This window comes from Carcharodon carcharias, chromosome 11 (assembly GCF_017639515.1).
Source record: "Carcharodon carcharias isolate sCarCar2 chromosome 11, sCarCar2.pri, whole genome shotgun sequence".
Taxonomy (NCBI): Eukaryota; Metazoa; Chordata; class Chondrichthyes; order Lamniformes; family Lamnidae; genus Carcharodon; species Carcharodon carcharias.
The window spans coordinates 62,356,793-62,377,929 of NC_054477.1; the positions used below are offsets into that span (position 1 = coordinate 62,356,793).

The 21,137-nt window shown below is 43.3% G+C and overlaps 1 protein-coding gene across 2 annotated transcripts in view; it reads right to left on the reverse strand.

Moving 5' to 3' along the window:
- elmod1 (ELMO/CED-12 domain containing 1) overlaps positions 1-21,137 on the reverse strand; it is a 60,089-nt gene that overhangs the window by 19,216 nt on the left and 19,736 nt on the right. For both annotated transcript variants that reach the window (XM_041199857.1, XM_041199856.1), the window contains exons 3-8: positions 21,052-21,080; positions 16,510-16,607; positions 13,958-14,087; positions 4,000-4,133; positions 3,825-3,893; positions 3,091-3,114 (exon numbers count right to left, since the gene is read on the reverse strand). In XM_041199857.1, coding sequence (XP_041055791.1) covers positions 3,091-3,114; positions 3,825-3,893; positions 4,000-4,133; positions 13,958-14,087; positions 16,510-16,607; positions 21,052-21,080 — 484 coding nt within the window. The remainder of the gene's footprint in view (positions 1-3,090; positions 3,115-3,824; positions 3,894-3,999; positions 4,134-13,957; positions 14,088-16,509; positions 16,608-21,051; positions 21,081-21,137) is intronic.

Sequence of the window (21,137 nt, forward strand, 5' to 3'; positions counted from 1 at the left end):
AAGGAGAGCCAATGGATGTTATTTACTTGGACTTCCAGAAGGCCTTTGACAAGGTGCCGCACAGGAGGCTGCTCAGTAAGATAAGAGCCCATGGTGTTAGAGGCAAGGTACTAGCATGGATAGAAGATTGGCTGTCTGGCAGGAGGCAGAGAGTGGGGATAAAGGGGTCCTTCTCAGGATGGCAGCCGGTGACTAGTGGAGTTCCGCAGGGGCCAGTGTTGGGAGGACAACTTTTCACTTTATACATTAGTGATCCAAATGAAGGAACTGAGGGCATCCTGGCTAAGTTTGCAGATGATACAAATACAACTGGAGGGACAGGTAGTATTGAGGAGGCGGGGAGGCTGCAGAAGGAGTTGGACAGGTTAGGAGAACGGGCAAAGTGGCAGATGGAATACAATGTGGGGAAGTGTGAGGTCATGCACTTCGGTAGGAAGAATAGAGGCATAGACTATTTTCTAAATGGGGAGAGAATTCAGAAATCTGGAGTGCAAAGGGACTTGGGAGTCCTAGTCTAGGATTCTGTTAAGGTTAACTTACAGGTTGAGTCGGTAGTTAGGAAGGCAAATGCAATGTTGGCATTTATTTTGAGAGGACTAGAATATAAAAGCAGGGATGTGCTGCTGAGGCTTTAAAAGGCTCTGGTCAGACCACATTTAGAATATCGAGAGCAATTTTGGACCCCGTATATCAGGAAGGATGTTCTGGCCCTGGAGAGGGTCCAGAGGAGGTTCACAAGAACGATCCCAGGAATGAAAAGCTTAACATATGAGGAACGTTTGAGGAATCTCGGTCTATACTCAATGGAGTTTAGAAGGATGAGGGGGGATCTGATTGAAACTTACAGAATACTGAAAGGCCTGGATAAAGTGGATGTGGGGAAGATATTTCCATTAGTAGGAGAGACTAGGACCCAAGGGCACAGTCTCAGAGTAAAGGGAAGACCTTTTAGAACAGAGATGAGGTGCAACTTCTTTAGCCAGAGAGTGGTGAATCTATGGAATTCATTGCCACAGAAGGCTGTGGAGGCCAGGTCATTGAGTGTATTTAAGACCGAGATAGATAGGTTCTTGATTGGTAAGAGGATCAAAGGTTACGGGGAGAAGGCGGGAAAATGGGGTTGAGAAACTTATCAGCCACGATTGAATGGAGGAGCAGACTCGATGGGCCGAATGGCCTAATTTCTGCTTCTGTGTCTTATGGTCTAAGATTTAATAGCTGAGCATGTGGAAAACTGTGACAGAATCGGACAGAGTCAGCATGGATTTATGAAAGGGAAATCATGCTTGACAAATCTACTGGAATTTTTCGAGGATGTAACTATTAGACGTGGTTTATTTGGATTTTCAGAAGGTTTTCGACAAAGTCCCACATAAGAGATTGGCGTGTAAAATGAAAGCGTATGGAATTGGGGGTAGTGTATTGAGATGGATAGAAAACTGGTTGGCAGACAGGAAACAAAAAGTAGGAATAAATGGGTATTTTTCCAAATGGCAAGCAACGACTAGTGGGGTACCGCAGGGATCAGTGTTGGATCCAAAGATTTTCACAACACATATTAATGATTTAGATGAGGGAATTGAATGTAATATCTCCAAATATGCAGATGATACAAAGCTGGGTAAAAGGCTGAGCTGTGAGGAGGATGCAGAGATGCTTCAGTGTGATTTGGACAAGCTGAGTGAGTGGGCAAATGCATGGCAGATGCAGTATAATGTGGATAAATGTGAAGTTATCCATTTTGATAGCAAAAACAGGAAGGCTAATTATTATCTGAATGGCTATAAATTGAGAGAGGGGAATGTACAACGAGACCTTGTCTTTATCCACCAGCTGCTGAAGGTAAGCATGCAGGTGCAGCAGGCGGTAAAGGTGGCAAATGGTATGTTGGCTTTAATAGATAGAGGATTTGAGCATAGGAACAGGGGTGTCTTGCTGCAATTGTACAGGGCTTTGGTGAGACCACACCTGCAGTTTTGATCTCCTTATCTGAGGAAGGATGTACTTGCTATAGAGGGATTGCAGCAAAGGTTTACTCGACTGATTCCTGGAATGGCGGAACTGACCTATGAGGAGAGTTCGAGTTGATTAGGATTATATTCGCTGGAGTTCAGAAGAATAAGGGGGGATCTCATAGAAACCTATAAAATTCTAACAGGACTAGACGGGGTAGATGCAGGAAGGATGTTCCCAATGGTGGGAGAGTCCAGAACCAGGGGTCACAGTCTGAGGATATGGGGTAGACCATTTAGGACTGAGGTGAGGAGAAATTTCTTCACCCAGAGAGTGGAAGTTGTTACCACAGAAAGTAGTTGGGACCAAAACATTGTATGCTTTCAAGAAGGAGTTAGATATAGCTCTTCGGGCGAAAGGGATCAAAAGGCATTGGAAGAAAGCGGGAGCAGGCTATTGAGTTGGATGATCAACCATGATCATAATGAATGGCAGAGTAGGCTCAAGGGCTTCGGCCTACTCCTGCTCCTCGTTTCCATGTAAATGATGGAGTGAATAAAATCAGATATGCTGAAGGGGCCAGAATTAGGTGAGCACAGGTATCTTGGAGGGTTATGCGGCTGGAGGAGATTACAGAGATAGGGAGGGATGAGGCTATGGAGGGGTTTGAAAATAAGGACGAGAATTTTAAAATCAAGACAGTGCTTGACCAGAAAATAATGTAGGCCAGTGAGGCAGTGGCATAATGGTGGTGTCACTGGACTAGTATTCCAGAGTAAAGAGAAGTAGGAACGTAGCTCTGAAGAAGAGTCATACGGACTCGAAATATTAACTCTGTTTCTCTCTCCGCAGATGCTGTCAGAGCTAATGTGTTTTACCAGCATTTTGTTTTTATTTCAGATTTCCAGCATCTGCAGTATTTTGCTTTTATCTTGGATTAAGAAGCTATTTCTTTGCATTGAGGACGTTGGTATTGAAGAATTTAAACATTGTTACAGTCAGATACCCATACACTTTGACATATAAAAATAGATTTTTCAACACTAATGATCATCCAAAAAGAATGGTTATGAAACAATGAGATCAAATGCAAAGCAAAGTACAGATGAGTAAAAGAAAATAAAGTGATTGTGGTACCTTATATCTTCTTTGGTTAGCTCCCTAAAAGGGCGAAATTACAATATGACAATGGTCAATGAATATGACATTGTTACAATATGTGAACCTGCAATGAAGAAAATAATCCACAAGGCTGGAATCAAGTGAAAACATACATTCAGAATAACTAATAAAAACAGTGTGTGCATGCATGTATGTGGGAGCGGTGGGGAGGGTTCAATGAAATGTTGCAAATACTACATTTGCTAAGTAGTTGAATTTATTTCAAGTAACAATCTCAGCATTAGCACTCTAAAATAGTGATATGTTCTCTTTTTCCTTACAGAATTTTAAAAAATGATTGTTTCAGGTGTGAAGGATGACGATATTATATTGATAAGTAACTGAACCCATCAATGTAAGGATGAATACTAGTAATATAATTGTCAGTGAGGAATATGATCACTTCAACTGTATGTTAATTATGCTTTTCCAGACAATGCATGACTCAGAAAATTTCATCTCTTATCTTCTACTCCAAGATAGTTCTCCCTAATTGATCAGCCCCATATCCCCATTTTTAATAATTGACATTTTAAAGAATATGAACAGCAACATTTTTAAGTCCATTTTGTTGCATTTCAGTGAGATGATTCAATAGAGTTTTATTTGGAGTAAAAAAAAAATCTACTGAAGTAAACCATTGAAATTCAACCCAGAGGGTAATGACAACACAATGTTAAATAAAGTATCCGACCAAATGAGCAAGTTACCTGTACTTTGGCTGATGAGAATCAAAAAGAACTTGCCGTGCAGTTGCATTGTCATGTTCTGCAAAAAAACTGAACAAAAAAGCTAATCAGAAAATTTATATAGTTTACATAATTCATACACAAGAAGCAAGGGAGGCAAAAGAGTTTTAAAACGTTGTTTATAATTTATACTTACACCAAGTTACATAACCCCAACATCCCCATTCCTCTGAAGTCAGTCTTTGGGTCTTCACCTTGGAAACCTATTTCACACCATTGCTTGCTAATTCGACCAGTCAACGTTACATCAGGGCGAAGGAAAGTCCACAGCTGACAGGATTAATAGAAAACAAAAAAATTCTGCACAAATTGCCTTATTTAAATCAAATTATAATAGGTTGGTGAATAAACAAGATTGAATTTGAATTCAAATTCAATCTCCTAGCATCAGTGTCTACATGGCATAAAATACAGCTATTCCTTGTTTGGCATTCCTAATGTGTTCCTAAAAAAACTTGTGTGCTAAATAAAAATCACTTCCCATAAGAAAGCATGGAAGGGTGGGTTCTGTTCTTGATCTGTAATTTTTTACATTAAAAACCTATTTGCTGCCATGATCTAACTGGCCTAAAATCCTCTTCCTAACTTAGAAACATAGAAACTAGGAGCAGGAGTAGGCCATTCGGCCCTTTGAGCCTGCTCTGCCATTCATTATGATCATGGCTGATCATCCAACTCAAAGCCTGCTCCCGTTTTCTCCCCATACCCTTTGATCCCTTTCGCCCCAAGAGCTACATCTAACTCCTTGAAAGCATACAATGTTTTGGTCTCAAATACTTTCTGTGGTAACAAATTCCACAGGCTCACCACTCTCTGGGTGAAGAAATTTCTCCTCATCTCAGTCCTAAATGGTCTACCCCATATCCTCAGGCTGTGACCCCTGGTTCTGGACTCCCCCACCATCGGGAGCATCCTTCCTGCATCCACCCTTCTAGTCCTGTTAGAATTTTATAGGTTTCTATGAGATCCCCCCTCATTCTTCTGAACTCCAGCGAATATAATCCTAAATTACTCAATCTCTCCTCATATGTCAGTCCCGCCATCCCAGGAATTAGTCGGGTAAACCTTCGCTGCACTCCCTCTTTAGCAAGTACATCCTTCCTCAAATAAGGAGACCAAAACTGCACACAGTTTTCCAGATGTGATCTCACCAAGGCCCTGTACAATTGCAGCAAGACATCCCTGTTCATGTACTCGAATCCTCTGGCTATGAAGGCCAACATACCATTTGCCTTCTTTACTGCCTGCTGCACCTGCATGCTTACCTTCAGCGACTGGTGTACAAGGACAACCAGGTCTCAATGCACATTCCCCTCTCTCAATTTATAGCCATTCAGATAATAATCTGCCTTCCTGTTTTTGCGACCAAAATGGATAACTTCACATTTATCCACATTATACTGCATCTGCCATGCATTTACCCACTCACTCAGCTTGTCCAAATCACACTGAAGCATCTCTGCATCCTCCTCACAGCTCAGCCTTCCACCCAGCTTTGTGTCATTTACAAATTTGGAGATATTACATTTAATTCCCTCATCTAAATCATTAATATATATATATTGTGAAAATCTCTGGTCCCAGCACCGATCCCTGCGGTACCCCACTAGTCACTGCTTGCCATTTGGAAAACTACCCGTTTATTCCAACTCTGTTTCCTGTCTGCCAACCAGTTTTCTATCCATCTCAATACACTACCCCCAATCCCATGTGCTTTAATTTTACATGCCAATCTATGCGGGACTTTGTCGAAAGCCTTCTGAAAGTCCAAATAAACCACATCCACTGGCTCCCCCTCATCAACTCTACTAGTTACATCCTCGAAAAATTCCAGTCAGTTTGTCAAGCATGATTTCCCTTTCATAAAACTTGCTACCCTTATTCATTTACTCTTAACAACATAGCTCTCACTCACCACTTCACGCAAGCTGCTCCTCTTGATCCCTCCTCCTCGCAGTTTCCCACTTGCTGCTTCCCTCTTTCGTCCTCGACGATCCCTTTACCAACGCCCTCACTCCCTCTGGCTTGCCATTCTTCTTGACGTTTCCCTCTTCCGGCCCTCCTGCTTGCCGCTTCCTTCTCTCGACCCGCTAACTCCCACCCACTCGCTTTCCTTTCTTGACCTGCTGCTTCCCTACCGCTAACCGCTGCCCTTTCCTGACTCCCTTGTGCCCTCCCTCCCTTTCACTGCCCTGCTCCAAACTCTGTCGCTGCTTCTCTTTCGCCATCTCTCTCCTGAGCCCTCATTGACAGGAAAGGGTCAGGAGAGGAAGTAGCGAGGAGGAAGCGAGGGGGTCGGAAGAGGAAAATGGTGAGCAGGAAGGAGCTGGGGGTCGGTAAGGGTGGGAAGCAAAGGGGCAGGGCGTTCTAAAACAAAAACAGAGACTGGGTATACACAGCTACAACACAGTTCCTGGGGCAAATGTAACAACTGTGCTAAAATGAAAACGAAGGCAGTGCCACTCGAATAGTTTTCGTTATTTCCAAACAGCACTAAAATGAAAATGCACTATTAGAATGTGCTTTCAAAGGGGAATATATAACATTAATTTTAAACAAAACAGATCTATAATATGCTCTATTATGAATATTATAGGTCACGGTACAGGAGGGAACCGGGGGTGCATATTTGCGTGGGTGAGGGAGGGGAAAGAGGAACCCAAAATGCAAGGACAGCATAGATCCAGATCGCATCATTATTTTTTCCTGTTTCTCACTCAGCAGCCAGTAAGGTTGACGGATGGTTGGCTGCCGGGCAGGAAACTAGCATCACAAGTTTAGTACAAGAATACTGTGGATGCTGGAAATATGAAATAAAAACAGAAAATGCTGGAAATACTCAACAGGTCTGGCAGCATTTGTCTTCCCACTGCCTCCCTTTGTTTGGATAGCAGCAGTTAGTGACGTTTCCATTTTCTCCATTTACACATTCTCAGGGCGCATCTTTTGCTTCTATAGTGGACATGTTATCATCTCATTTTACCATGCAACATCATCATGTCATTTAATCTCTTGTGCCTTTCACCCTATCACAGACCTTGCTTTTTGTTTTGGATTTCCAGCATCCGCAGTTCTTTGCTTTTATCTCTGTGTTTAATTGACTGCCACTTCTCTTCAAGAAATGCCTACCTTGAAGAAGATTTGCTCTACTCTCCATCAGGATTTGCGTATCTCTCTTTTGCCTTGTTCACCTTCATTGCTTTCCATTTCTCTCCTGGTGTTTGACAAGGTGATTACTAAAACCCGCTTTCACAGCCATACTTTCTTCCTCAGTGACTGTCTCCGTCTCCGACTTACCCCACGTGGATTTCAACTGAAATTCCATCCCTCACGTTTCGAACCCACCCAGGATTACAGGTATCTCCGGGACATAAAACGCTCCTCAGACTGCTGTTCCCATCGCATTCTGAGATCCACACTCAGTGCCATGCACTGCCATATGAACACACTCTACCTCTCCCTCCAGCAGCACCGCTGCACCTTTTTCCAAAGCTGCGCGTGTCCCCAGTTTCATTTTATTCTTCGTCTCATCCAATGCCTCAACAAGAAACTTTTTCTCTTTCTCTCAAGTGCTAAGGAACGCAAGCTCCAACAACTCATCGACACCAACACCCATCCAGGACCCTCCACCCCTGCCTGTCCCTCTGTCCCCATCCCGTCTTCCAATCCCAGCCCCGGCTGTGTATTCACCATACCCCCGACCTTCCCCTCTCCGACGCTGAACGTTCAGTGCTCAGCAAAGGACTTAGTTTCATATCCTTACGCCCTCATCTCATTGAATTTCAGGCTCGGCACGATGCTGAACTTTTCTTCCGCTGCCTTCGTCCCCGTGCTCACTTCTTTGGGCAGGAGTCCTCTCCCCGTTCAACAGATCCTTTTACCTGCCTCCAATATTCTTCCTCCACCTGGACCCCTCCCTCTGGATTCTTACCTTCTCTTGATCTTTTCATTGAGAACTGTCAGCGTGACATTAGTCATCTCAATTTCTCTGCTCCTCTCACCCATTCTAACCTGTCTCTCTCTGAACTTACTGCACTCCGTTCCCTCAGGTCCAACCCTAATATTGTCATCAAACCCGCTGACAAGGGTGGTGCTGTTGTCGTCTGGCGCACTGACCTCTACCACGCAGAGGCTGAGCATCAACTCACAGACACTTCCTCCTACCTCTCCCTGGACCATGACCCCATCACTGAACATCAAGCCATTGTTTCCAGGATTGTCACTGACCTCATCTCCTCTGGAGATCTTCCTTCCACAGCTTCCAACCTGATAGTTGCCCAATCTCGGACGGCCCGCTTCTACCTCCTACTCAAAATCCACAAACAGGACTGTCCCAGCAGACCGATCGTGTCAGCCTGTTCCTGCCCAACAGAACTCATTACTCGCTATCTTGACTCCCTTTCTCTCTCCCCTTGTCCAGTCCCTTCACACCTACATCCGTGATTCCTCTGGCACCTTACGTCACTTCAACAATTTCCAGTTCCGTGGCCCCAACCGCCTCCTCTTCACCATGGACTTCTAATCCCTCTACACCTTCATCCCCCACTGGGATGGTCTGGTGGCTCTCCGCTTCTTCCTCGAACAGAGTCCCGAACAATCCCCTTCCACCACTACTCTCCTCCGTCTGGCTAAACTTGTTCTCACACGGAACAATTTCTCCTTTAACTCCTCTCACTTCCTCCAAATAAAAGGTGTGGCTAAGGGTACCTGCATGGGCCCCAGCTATGCCAGTCTCTTTATGGGGTACGTGGAACATTCCTTGTTCCAGTCCTACTCCGGCCCCCTTCCACAACTCTTTCTCTGGTACATCGATGATTACTTTGGTGCTGCTTTATGCTCTCGTCGGGACCTGAAAAAATTTATTAATTTTGCTTCCAATCTCCACCCCTCCATCATTTTCACATGGTCCATCTCTGACACTTCTCTTCCCTTCCTTGACCTCTCTGTCTCAATCTCTGGTGATAGACTGTCCACCAATATCCATTACAAGCCTACCGACTCCCACAGCTACCTCAACTATAGCTCCTCACACCCCGCTTCCTGTAAGGACTCCATCCCATTCTCTCAGTTCCTTTGCCTCCGTTGCATCTGTTCTGATGATGCCATTTTCAAAAACAGTTCCTCTGACATGTCCTCCTTCTTCCTTAACCGAGGTTTTCCACCCACGATGGTTGACAGGGCCCTCAACCGTGTCCAGCCCATCTCCCGCACATCCGCCCTCACACCTTCTCCTCCCTCCCAGAAACATGATAGGGTCTTCCTTGTCCTCACTTATCACTCCACCATCCTCCACATTCAAAGGATCATCCTCTGCCATTTCCGCCAACTCCAGCAGGATGCCACCACCAAACACATCTTCCCTTCACCCTCCCCCCCCCGGCCGCATTCCGTAGGGATCATTCCCTCCATGACACCCCAGTCCACTCCTCCATCACCCCTACCTACTCCTCAACCCCCTCCCACGGCACCTTCCCATGCCCACGCAAAAGATGCAACACCTGCCCCATCATTTCCCCTCTCTTCACCGCCCAAGGGCCCAAACACTCCTTTCGAGTGAAGCAGCATTTCACTTGCACTTCCCTCAACTTAGTCTACTGCATTCGTTGCTCCCAATGCGGTTTCCTCTGCATTGGAGAGACCAAACGCAGACTGGGGTGACCGCTTTGCGGAACTCCTTCGGTCTGTCCGCAAGCATTACCCAGACCTCCCTGTCACTTGCCATTTCAACACTCCACCCTGCTCTCGTGCCCACATGTCAGTCTTTCGCTTGCTGCATTGTTCCAGTGAAGCTCAACGCAAACTGGAGGAAAAGCACCTCATCTTTCAACTAGGCACTTTACAGCCTTCCAGGCTGAATATTGAGCTCAACAATTTTAGATCATGAACTCTCTCCTCCATCCCCACCCCCTTTCCATTTCTTCCCCCTCCTTTTTGTTTTTTCCAATAATTTATACAGATTTTTCTTTTCCCACCTATTTCCATTATTCTTAAATGTATTTCCACCCATTGTTTTATCTCTACTTTTTAGTATTCCTTCACCCCACCCCACCCCCACTAGGGCTATCTGTACCTTGTTTGTCCTACTTTCTACCCTTAATTAGCACATTCTTTTAGATAATATCACCACCTTCAACACCCCTTTGTCCTTTTGTCTGTGAAATCTTTTGGCTATCTCCACCTATCACTGGCTCTTTACCTAGTTCTTATCCCAACATCCCCACACCCCCCCCAACCCTTTAAACCAGCTTATATTTCACCCCTTTCCTATTTTTACTGAGTTCTGTTGAAGGGTCATGAGGACTCGAAACGTCAACTGTGCTCTTCTCCACCGATGCTGCCAGACCTGCTGAGTTTTACCAGGTATTTCTGATTTCATTTTTGTTTTGGATTTCCAGCATCCGCAGTTCTTTGCTTTTACCTTCCTTTTTGTTCTTTCCCTTCTTCCTTTCGCTGTCTCTGTACTTGCTTAAAACATTCCTTTTCTAAAATTTTCTAGTTTTGATGAAAGATTCTGACATGGAAACTCTCTTTCTCTCTCCACAGATACTGCCAGACCTCAAGTATTTGCACCATTTTCTGTTTTTTCCAATACAGACTAGTTATTTTAATGGAATGCTGCACAATATGGTAGATTTGGAGGGAAATTGAAAAAAACCATGCAAAGAATGTGTATACATACAAACACACAAGTTGGGAGGAGTAGGCCACTCGGCCCTTCGAGCCTTCAATGAGATCATTCAATGAGATCATGGCGGATCTGACTGAAACCTTCCCATCTACCCCTGATAATCCTTCACCCCCTTGTTTATCAAGAATCTATCAACCGCTGCCTTGAAAACATTAAAAGACTCTGCTTCCATTGCCTTTTGAAGAAAGGGCTTCCAAAGACTCTCTACCCTCAAAAAATGTCTTCTTATTTCAGTTTTAAATGGGTGACCCCTTATTTTAAACAGTGACCCCTAGCTCTAGATTCTCCCACAAGAGGACACATCCTCTCCACATCCGCCCTGTCAAGACCTCTCAGGATCCTGAAGGTTTCAATAAAGTCACCTCTTACTCTTCTCAACTCCAGCAGATACAAACCTAGCCTGTCCAACCTTTCTTCATTAGATAACCTGCCCATTCCTGGTATTAGTTTAGAAAACCTTCTCTGAGCTGCTTCTGATGCACTTACATCCTTCCTTAAATAAAGAAACCAATACTGTGCACAGTACTCCAGATGTGGTCTCAACTGAACAACTGTGTAACTGAAGTATAAACGCCTTACTTTTATATTCAATTCCCCTTGCAATAAACAATAGCATTCTATTAGCTTTCCTAATTACTTCTTATACCTGCATATTGGCCTTTTGTGATTCATGCACCAGGACACCCAGATCCCTCTGCATCTCAGAGTTCTGCAATTTCTCACCATTTAGATATGTTCCTTTTTATTCTTCCTGCCAAAATGGACAATTTCACATTTTCTCACATTATACTCCACATGCCGAGTCTTTGCCCACTTGCTTAACCTATGTCCCTTTGTAGCCTCCTTATGTTCTCTTCACAACTTACTTTCCTACCTATCTTTGTATCATCAGCAAATTTAACAACCATACCTTCTGTCCCTTCATCCAAGTCATTGATATAAATCTGTAAAAAGTTGAGGCCCCTGATCCCTGTGGCACACCACTCGCTACATCCTGCCAACAAGAAAAAGACCCATTTTTGCTTACCCTGTTTCCTGTGGCCAGCCAATATTCTATCCATGCCAATATGTTACCTCCTATACCATGAGCTTTAATTTTCCACAAAACCTTTCATGTGGCACCTTATCAAATGCCTTCTGGAAATTTAAGTACAGTACATCTGCTTGTTCCTCTTTACCCACAGCATATGGGACTCCTTCAAAGAACTCCAATAAATTGGTTAAACATGATTTGCTTTTTATAAAACCATTTTCACCCTGCCTGATTGCCTAGAATTTTTCCAAGGGTCCTGCCATAACATCTTTAATAATAATTTCCAATGTTTTCCCTATGACAGATGTTAAGCTAACTGGCTTGTAGTTTTCTGTCTTCCTTCCTATTTGAATAAGGAGTTACATTTATTATTTTCCAATTTAATGACACCTTCCCCAAATTCAGGGAATTTTGGAAAATTAAAACCAATGCATCACCTATTTCACTAGCCGCTTCCTTTAAGTATGAGAAGAGACTGGCAGCTAAAGTAAAAGGGAATTCAAAAGTCTTCTTTAGGCATATAAATAGTAAAAAGAGGAGTGGAGATGATTAGGGGCCTACAAGGGATTTGTGCATGGAGGCAGGGGCCATGGCTAGGGTACTAAGTGGGTACTTTGCATCTGTCTATTTGAAGGAAGAAGATTTTGCCTAAGTCAGGATGAACAATGTCGAAATGCTTAATTGGTTAAAAATTGAAAGAGAGAAGATATTCAATAGGCTGGTTGTACTTAAAGTTGGTAAGTCACCAGGACTGAATCAGATGCATTCAAGGATACTGAGGGAAGGAAGGATGGAAAACTGCTCAGACGCTAATTTTCCAATCCTCTTTAGATGTAGGTGTGGTGCCAAAGGACTGGAGAATTGCAAAAGTTGCTACCTTGTGCAAAAAAAAAGTGTAAAGATAAGCCCAGCAACCACAGGCCAGTCAGTTTAATTTTTGTGATGGGGAAGCTTTTGGAAATTCAGGACAAAATTAAGTAACTTGGGAAAATGTGGGTTGATTAAGGAAAGTCAGCACGAATTTCTTAAGAGCAAATCATGTTTAACTAACTTGCTTGAGGGTGATGCACCCATGGTGGGCATGGTGTACATGGACTTACAAAAGGCATTTGATATATGCCACAGAAAAGACTTGTGAGCAAAGTTAGAGCTCATGGAATAAAAGGGACAGTAGAAATATGGATATGAAATTGGCTGAGTGACAGGAAACAGAGACTAGTGGTGAAAGGTTGTTTTTCAGATTGGAGGACTGTTTATGGTGTGTCGGTGTTAGGACCGCTGCTCTTTTTGATATATAGTAATGACATAAACTTTTGTCTACAGGGCACAATTTCAAAATTTGCAGATGACACAAAACCTGGAAGTGTTATGAACTGTGAAAAGGATTGTGTTAAACAATAAAAGAACATACAGGTTGGCAGAATGGACAGACAAGTGGCAGATGAAATTTAATGTAGAGAAGTGTGAAATGATTCATTTTGATTAGGAGGAAAGGCAACATAAAAATAATGGGTGCAATTTTAAAGGGGGCACAGGAGCAGAGGGACCTAGGAGTGCACAAATCACTGAAGGTGGCAGGCAGACTGGAGGCACAGTTAATTGCAGCATACAGAATACTGGGCTTAATAAGTAGGAGCATATGGTACAAAAGCAAGGAAGTAATGATAAATCTGTAGAAAACACTGATTTGGCCTCAACTGGGTTATTCCATCCAGTCTGGGCATCACACTTTTGAAAGGATGTGAAGGCATTAGAGGGGGCAGAAAAGATTCACGATAATGAAGTTCTTCATCCCTGGAACCAGTTACATAGATAGACTGGAGAAGCTGGGGATGGTTTCCTTGGAGAATGTTGAGAGATTTGATAGAGGTATTCAAAATCATGAGGTCTGGACAGAGTAAATAGGGAGAAACTATTTCTATTGTTGAAAGGGTCGAGAACAAGGGGTCACCAACTTAAGGCAAAAGAAGCAATGGTGACATGAGGAAAACTCGCAGTGAGTGATTAGGATCTGGAATGCAGAAGCAGATTCAATCGTGGCTTTCAAAAGTGAATTGGATCATTACCTGAGGAGGAAACGTTTGCAGGACTACGGGGAAAAGGCAGAGTGTGGCACTAGATGAATTGCTCTTCTTGCAGAGACGCAGCACAGACATGATGGGCTGAATGGTTATAGCACAGAAGGAGGCCATTCTATGGTACTATGATAGTCATATGATTTGAGAAACAGGGAACTAGAGGATTAGCATTAGGAACATAAGAAGTCTTTAGAAAACACTTAATGTTGGCTGCATGAAATATAAGTGGCAGTATACAGCAGCAAATAAAAACATTATAGCAGATGTACAATCTGCTGTCTCTTTATCCACTGACCTTCAATAGCATTTCCTCGTGGTGTGGATTTTCTGAATCATACTGATCTCTGCGGAGTCTTTCCACTTCTGCAATCAGTCTTCTATATCCTACAATCTGTAGCAGACAGGCTTGCAGAGAAATCCCAAACCTTGGCAGAACAAAATAGCAGTTTCAGGTTGTTTATATTGAGAAACAACAATTGTAACTCTTTCAAGTTAAAACAATTAAACTAAATTAACAAAATTAGGATAAATCAAACACAGCCCCTAATACAGGTCAGCGGTAAAACTAAGAACAAAGTTTAAAGGAAACTTACAAACTTTAAATCAAAATGTGATTAAGGGGGTCAATAAAACACCCCAGTCCCCGCGGTGCCCACCGAGCACGGAAGGCCTCAATTGTATTTGTAAATGTGCTATTCTTTTTTGTGCTGTGATTAGTTAGCAGATGATGCAACTCCCTCCTCAGCGAGATGTTAATAGTACATTGCGCCACCAATTATGTGATTGAGTCACAATTTTGCACCTTAAGTGAGCCCCACGTGCCTTTAGTGTGGGCCTCATCAATTGTCTGATTGCTGCTTTGCTATGGCAGCTGGGTGGGATCTTAAATCAAGATTTTAACCCTTACCTCACCATTTCTTGCCCTTTATAAATTATGTACCTGCCCCTCCTGAGTGGGTTACTCAGATGCCTTAAAACCCACTGCAGTTAAATTTATTCTGTGCCCCCCCAGATCCCTCCAACCTCTCCTGCCCATTGTGCTTGCAGTAGAGACGAGGGAGCTGAGGGGAGTGTGGGATTAAAATCAACCTAAAGGCTCAGTGGCCCTGAATTATGGAGGGAAACAAATTCAGCCACAGTTCCTGTCCCAATTGCTAACCTGAGATTCTTACTATCTAGTGTATGTGGGCAAAGGGAAGACTAGCACAGGATCCAGTTTCGCTGTGATACCCTCTATGCTTGAATTGCCAATTAACATATACCATCTCAAGTCACATGACCTGTTATTGCACAGTCAATATACACCTTCTAAAGGGAATTACACGTTACTTCTAATAGAAATTGAATGGTAAGGGATAAAATTACTTGCGTAAATTAATACATAGGGCAGGATTTTGCTGTTGGCAAGCAGGGGGCGGGGCCTGCTCACCGACGCGTAAAAGGACGCGGGATGACATCGGGTGGAACCCCTGATGTCATCCCGCCCCATTTAAATTTTCAGGAAGGCAGGGGCACAGCAAAACCAGCTGCGGGCCTGCCGACCTGTCAATGGCCAATTGAGGCCATTGACAGGATCATTTAAACAATTAATGGACATGTCCCATCCAACCTTAAGGTTGGCGGGCAGGCCAGGAGCCCCGGTGGCAACTAGAAAAAATATGAAACCTCATCCACCGGCGGGATGAGGTTTCATGCAGGGTTCTAAAAAGTTTCATAAAGTTTTACTGTAATTTATGAACATGTCCCATCTCATGTGACATTGTCACACGAGGGGGACATATTAGTGATTTTTTTTTTTAGTTTTAATCTTTTTAAAAGTGTAAGCAATCTCCCTGAGGCAGCACTTTGCCTCAGGGAGATGTGTGCTCTTTCATGCGCATGCGCGAAAGAGCGCACTCTGGCTTTTGGGGAATCCTCACCTGCCCGCACAGGGAGCGCACAGCACTTCCCACCGGACATCACGCTGGGCTGGCCTTAAATGGCCTGCCCACGTAAAATGGCGGCATGGCCCGTTTCTCTGGCGGGGACTGGCTCCCCGCCAGCTGGAGATTGGGTCGGGCCCATTCACCCGACAAGCAGAAAATTCTGCCCATAAGTATCTATCATAAAAGCCATTCATTAACTGTTTGGAATAATAGACAGAACTACAAATTAATTACTCCTTTTCCCTCCATCTTCCTTTTTCCTCCCTTCCTCCTTCCCCACTCTCTCCTCATTATTTTTTCCTCCCTCTCCCCTCCCTCCTTTCTCTGCCCCTTCCCCAAATCACTCCAATTGCCTCCGCTCTTCCACCAATGTGTAACACTACTTGGCCATGAAAATTTAAATTGGTCTTGATTACCTGCATGTAGTGCCATGAGATTGCCTAATATAATACTGTATAAAGATTTAGTGTTTAACATGTGGTATTTCAAAAACAGATTCTTCGGAAACCAGAAAATGTCACATCCTAAACTGGAATCCTGGGAAAACATCTGCTCCCTCCATGGCCACCACTACCCTTCTTTGGGGAACCCCTAGCATTTCTTTTGTAATGGTGGGGTTATGATTTACTTTACTCACATACAAATAGAATTGGCATAAGCACCTCAAAAATTATCAACAAATTGAAGACTGCTTTTTGCAGCTCAATTCCATGTTCAGTGTTGGATGGTTATAACCTGAAATGCAAGCCTGTACAGATTCACTTCCATGAAAAGTAATATTTAGTGAAAGATGGCTTGGGACTGTGTATGCACAAGGATAATCACTGGTATATATCTTGTATATGAATTTGTACTTGCACAACATTGTCATATGTGCTAAAAGGTCATAGAAAATGCAAAGCATTAAGGCAAATTCCTTTACTGTGGATTGGTATCAGGATTAATTTTTTTCAGTTGCATGATGTTATCAACAGTCTTCTCGATATCGTCTATATGGGAGGTCACAGCAGACTGGAGTAGCTGCCAGACAGAAAGAGAATAGATTGAAGATGTACAACCAAAAATATACAACAACCTAATAGTCAAGTAAAAAATGCAACAACAAAATGTTATTTTAAGCAAATTGTTATATCTCATATGTTACAGTTCTCCTGTTTTGTTTTCAGTGGGGTACATAAATTGAAAAATATTTCAAAATTAATGCTTATGCTGCCTGCTGACATTGATGTTAATGTAGAAAAACAAAACTTACTTATTGACATCTGCTTACATGCCTCTGACTACCATGAAATTTTGACTTGCAGTTGGAGGCCGTTCAGAGAAGGTTTACTGGGCTGATACCTGGAATGAGCGGGTTGTCTTATGGGGAAAGGTTGGACAGACTGGGCCTGTCTCCACTGGAGTTTAGAAGAGCGAGGGGTGATTTGATTGAAGTATACAATATCCTGAATGGTCTCAACAAGGTGGACGTGGAAAGGATGTTTCCTCTTGTGGGCGAGCCCAGAACTAGGGGGCACCATTTTAAAATTAGGGGTCGCCCTTTTAGGACAGGGATGAGGAGAATATTTTTCTCTCAGAGGGTTGTGCGACTTTGGAACTCTGCCTCAGGAGGTGATGAGGTGGGGTCATTGATTATTTTTAAGGCAGAGGTAGGTTGGTACCTTGCCTAACAAGAATCTAAGGTTGTCGGGGACAGATGGGAATGTGGAATTCGAAAGATAAGCACATGAGCCTTGATCTTATTGAATAGTGGAGCCAGCTCAAGGGGCCGAATGGTCTACTCCAGTTTCTATTTCTTATGTTTCTTATGACCAATAGAATAAAATACGACTGTCCTGGAGTCTTCAAACTATGCCAAAGGCTCCCGTTTTTCCGGCTGAGACTCGGTGCCTAATAGTTTCAGCTTGAGAGCATTGGGATAGAATAATCTGGTAGATTTAAGAGTAAATAGTATCAGTAATGTATAACAAGTAACTAGCAAACAGCAAGGGGTGCAGCAGCAAAGATAAGATGGACAGGGGAGCATGTACACTGGTAGAAATAAGGCAGGTGGTGGATAGGCAGCTAGCAAAGTGCTGTAACAGGAGCAGAGAAGTCATAGTCTTTATACTGCCTGCTGTTATGTTATTTGCAATTTTTCTTAGTGTATGGAAATATTTTTGATATATGGGGGTGATGGGGGGCAAACAGAATAGACCCTGAAAACGGGCATTGGGATTGCAATATGCAATTAACACCTGTCCTTTGGATATAATGAAGATTCCATAGCATCTTTGTGTTGCCTGTTTACTTACATGATTGCTACCTGTAGCCAGCATTAAATGCACTCTTGATTGGCTGTACCCATCAGCAGGGGCCTAAAATTTATATTATTCAGCATTCCTTAAACCTAGTTTGTATCTCTTAAAGAGGAGATAACAAGATGGCTGAAGCAGGTGGAGTTGTTCTGCAACTAAATCTGGCCTGGGAAGGGGAGAGGATTGACTCAACATGGAAGAGGGGGAGTTCCAAGTATTCCTGACACTGTGGAAATGAGGAGGGCCATCCTCTATCCACAGAAGTTTGGAAGGTAGAGTCACACACTGAAGCAGATAACCACAGAGGTCAATGCCAAGAGCCTAGTTCCAGGGACCTAGAAGCAGTGCTGTCAGAAGTTCAATGACTTCACTTATGTGATCAAAGTCAATGGTTATATCTTCAAATGCCATATCCTGCCAAGTGCACAACTAGTTTCAGCCACTGTTCAAATCACCACATCTCTACCACTCAACTACATGTAAATTTTATCAGTCACAACACATACCTAACATACATATGCTTCACCTCACCCTCACATCTGTCTGAACAAACTGTCAGCTATTCCACAAAAGGCACTGTCAGCTCTATTACCAAAACAAATTGCATGACACTGATTGACATATTTCTCTCTTTCTTGCTGGAGGAGGTGGCACACAACGAAAGAGAGCAGGAATTAACCTGATTGAAGAGGTATGGCTGCATTTCCTTACCCCCATGAAGCAGATGTTGCTCAGCATCATAGAAGTGGCCAACCCTGAAGCCATAGCCAGCAACACAGCTGAAACTCTTGAAGGCGACAGTATCCTCATACCTAATCCTCCTTGTCACATCCCACTTTCTCCTCATCCTAGAATCTCTTGATTTATAAGCTGCAGGTGGTTTCAGCATGTACCTCTTACTTTGTTTCCCCCCCTCCCCTTACCACAACCTTACCTCTATGCCACTTTCCTTTCAGATACCCCAAAATTGCAACCTGGCCAGGCAGTGTAAGAATACCAGAGAATGATGAACAGACACTGCCACTTGATTTCATACTTGCAGCCATGGGCTTGGGTACTGATAGTTAATTTATCTTAGATGATAGATTAGAGGCGGGGTCTGTACATAATAGTAAGACAACAGGCACAACAGCATGGCAGCCAGAGCTAGGGGCAAGACTATTGCAGGTGTTAGCTCACCAGAGGGCAAGGATGTACAAAGGTTCTGCTGCAGAGGAATCAGATGATGATTTTGATGGTGGCGGATGTTTATACACAATAAAATACTTGGTACATTGGGAAGCCTGCCAGAAAGCCTGCATTCAGTGCAAGAAGCATAGAGGAGTTTAGCACTAACTTAGCATAGGGTTGCATTTCTGAAATTTAGAAATTTAAGGGGTGATTTGATTGAAGTTTAAGATATCAAGGGGAACAGATAGTGTAGAGAGAAACCATTTCCATTATTTGGGGCATACATAACTAGGAAACACTTTGATGCATGAAGGATGGCAGAAATTTGGAACTCTCTTCAGCAGTTAGTAACTGATGCTAGTTCAATTGTGTACAGCTTGGAGTCCATCCTTTAAAGCATAGAAGTGGTGGCCAACTTTGTCAACACACTTGACCCATTCATGATAGCTGATGTCTCAGATTCCATTGTAGCACAAGCAGTTTCCGATGAGAGTTTAAGTGCTGCCTTGGAAGCTCTGACTGAAGTGATGCAAGCTCAGACTGATACCATTATGGCTGTGGTTATCAGTGTTCAAAATGGCTTGCAGGGTGTCACAGCAGTCCAACAATCTGTCCAATATATTAATAGGATTGCTGAGGGCTGCCCTAGGGGAGTGGCAGTAGTTTCACAGAACAAGGGCCTCTTGGAGGATGACAGCATTCAGATTACATATGGGGCTTGGCTGAGAGGCCAGGAATCCATCAGCCTGCTGAAACACCCGAGTCCCAGGGAAAACATCGCTTAATTGGCAGCTCTGATTCTCTAATCTATGCTGTCAATTGTATGATGTTTATTTATACAAATAGAGAGGTTTCAAGTGCTTTTAGTTTCTGCTATTGATACTATAAAGGATTGGATGATTGACACTTTTATTGGGCTGGAATAAAGAGGCTTTTTTTTAAAGAAAATGGAAAGTTATCAATGAATGACTTTTTAAAAAGTTTTTTGACACATCCTACTTTCATTATGTTTCTAAATACTATATAATGGATGAATGGCCATTAAGTGCCATAGCTGGGCATGGTGAGGCATGAGGGCTCACTAAGGTTGGTTGGAGGCATAACTTAGCATTGTGGGCACGAAGGGCCAAAGAGGATGATTGGGGGGGGGGGTGCATATCTTGCCATGGGGGCGTGAGCGGCCAGAAGGGGTGTTTTGGGGGCATACAACAGCATGGGGAGCATGAGGGGCCAGAGGGATTGTGTGGTGGGCATGAGGGTCTATAGGGGTTGAGAGGGGTGATGGCTGGAGGCCCTTTACATTTTTATTATGACTGGAACGAAGTCCCACAGAACCGAGGTGGGCTTTCTAAAGAGTCCACTCCGCACCCAGCAGCCCGCGGCTGCCTCTGAACTTTCTCCTGGGTTGGCTGGCTTGTCTACAGCCTGCTCCCACTCTTCCACAATGAAAATCCCGTCCTTGCAGGGGGAGGAGTCAAACCGGGAATTTTCCCAACTTGAGGATGAAAATGCAGCACCCCAACTCTGAAGAGTTAAATTACAAGGGGAGATCACACAAACTATGGTTGCATTCCTGAAATTTAGAAGTTTAAGGGGTGATTTGATTGAAGTTTAAGATATCAAGGGTAACAGATAGTGTAGAGAGAAACCATTTCCATTATTTGGGGCATAGTCTAAAAATTAGAACCAAAACTTTTAGGAGTGAAATTAGGAAACACTTTGACGCACGAACTCTCTTCGGCAACTGGTAATTGGTGCTAGATCAACAGTAATTTAAAATCTGAGATTGAAAGATTTTTGTTAAGCAAAGCTATTAAGGGATGTGAGGCAAAGGTAGGCACTTGGAGTTAAGTCATAGCTCAGCCATGATTGTATAGAATGGCAAAACAGGCTCAGAGCAAAATAACTGATTTCTATTCCTATGTTTCTATGAATTCATATCCCAGTATAGTTTTCACACGACTCATAAGGCATTGAATGCAAAGTATTCTACTTACTTCACTCCTGGAGGACTTTAATGATGCCTCTGGCAAGAAAATAATGAAATCAAATTATTCAACAGTGCAAACAAGTATACTCACGA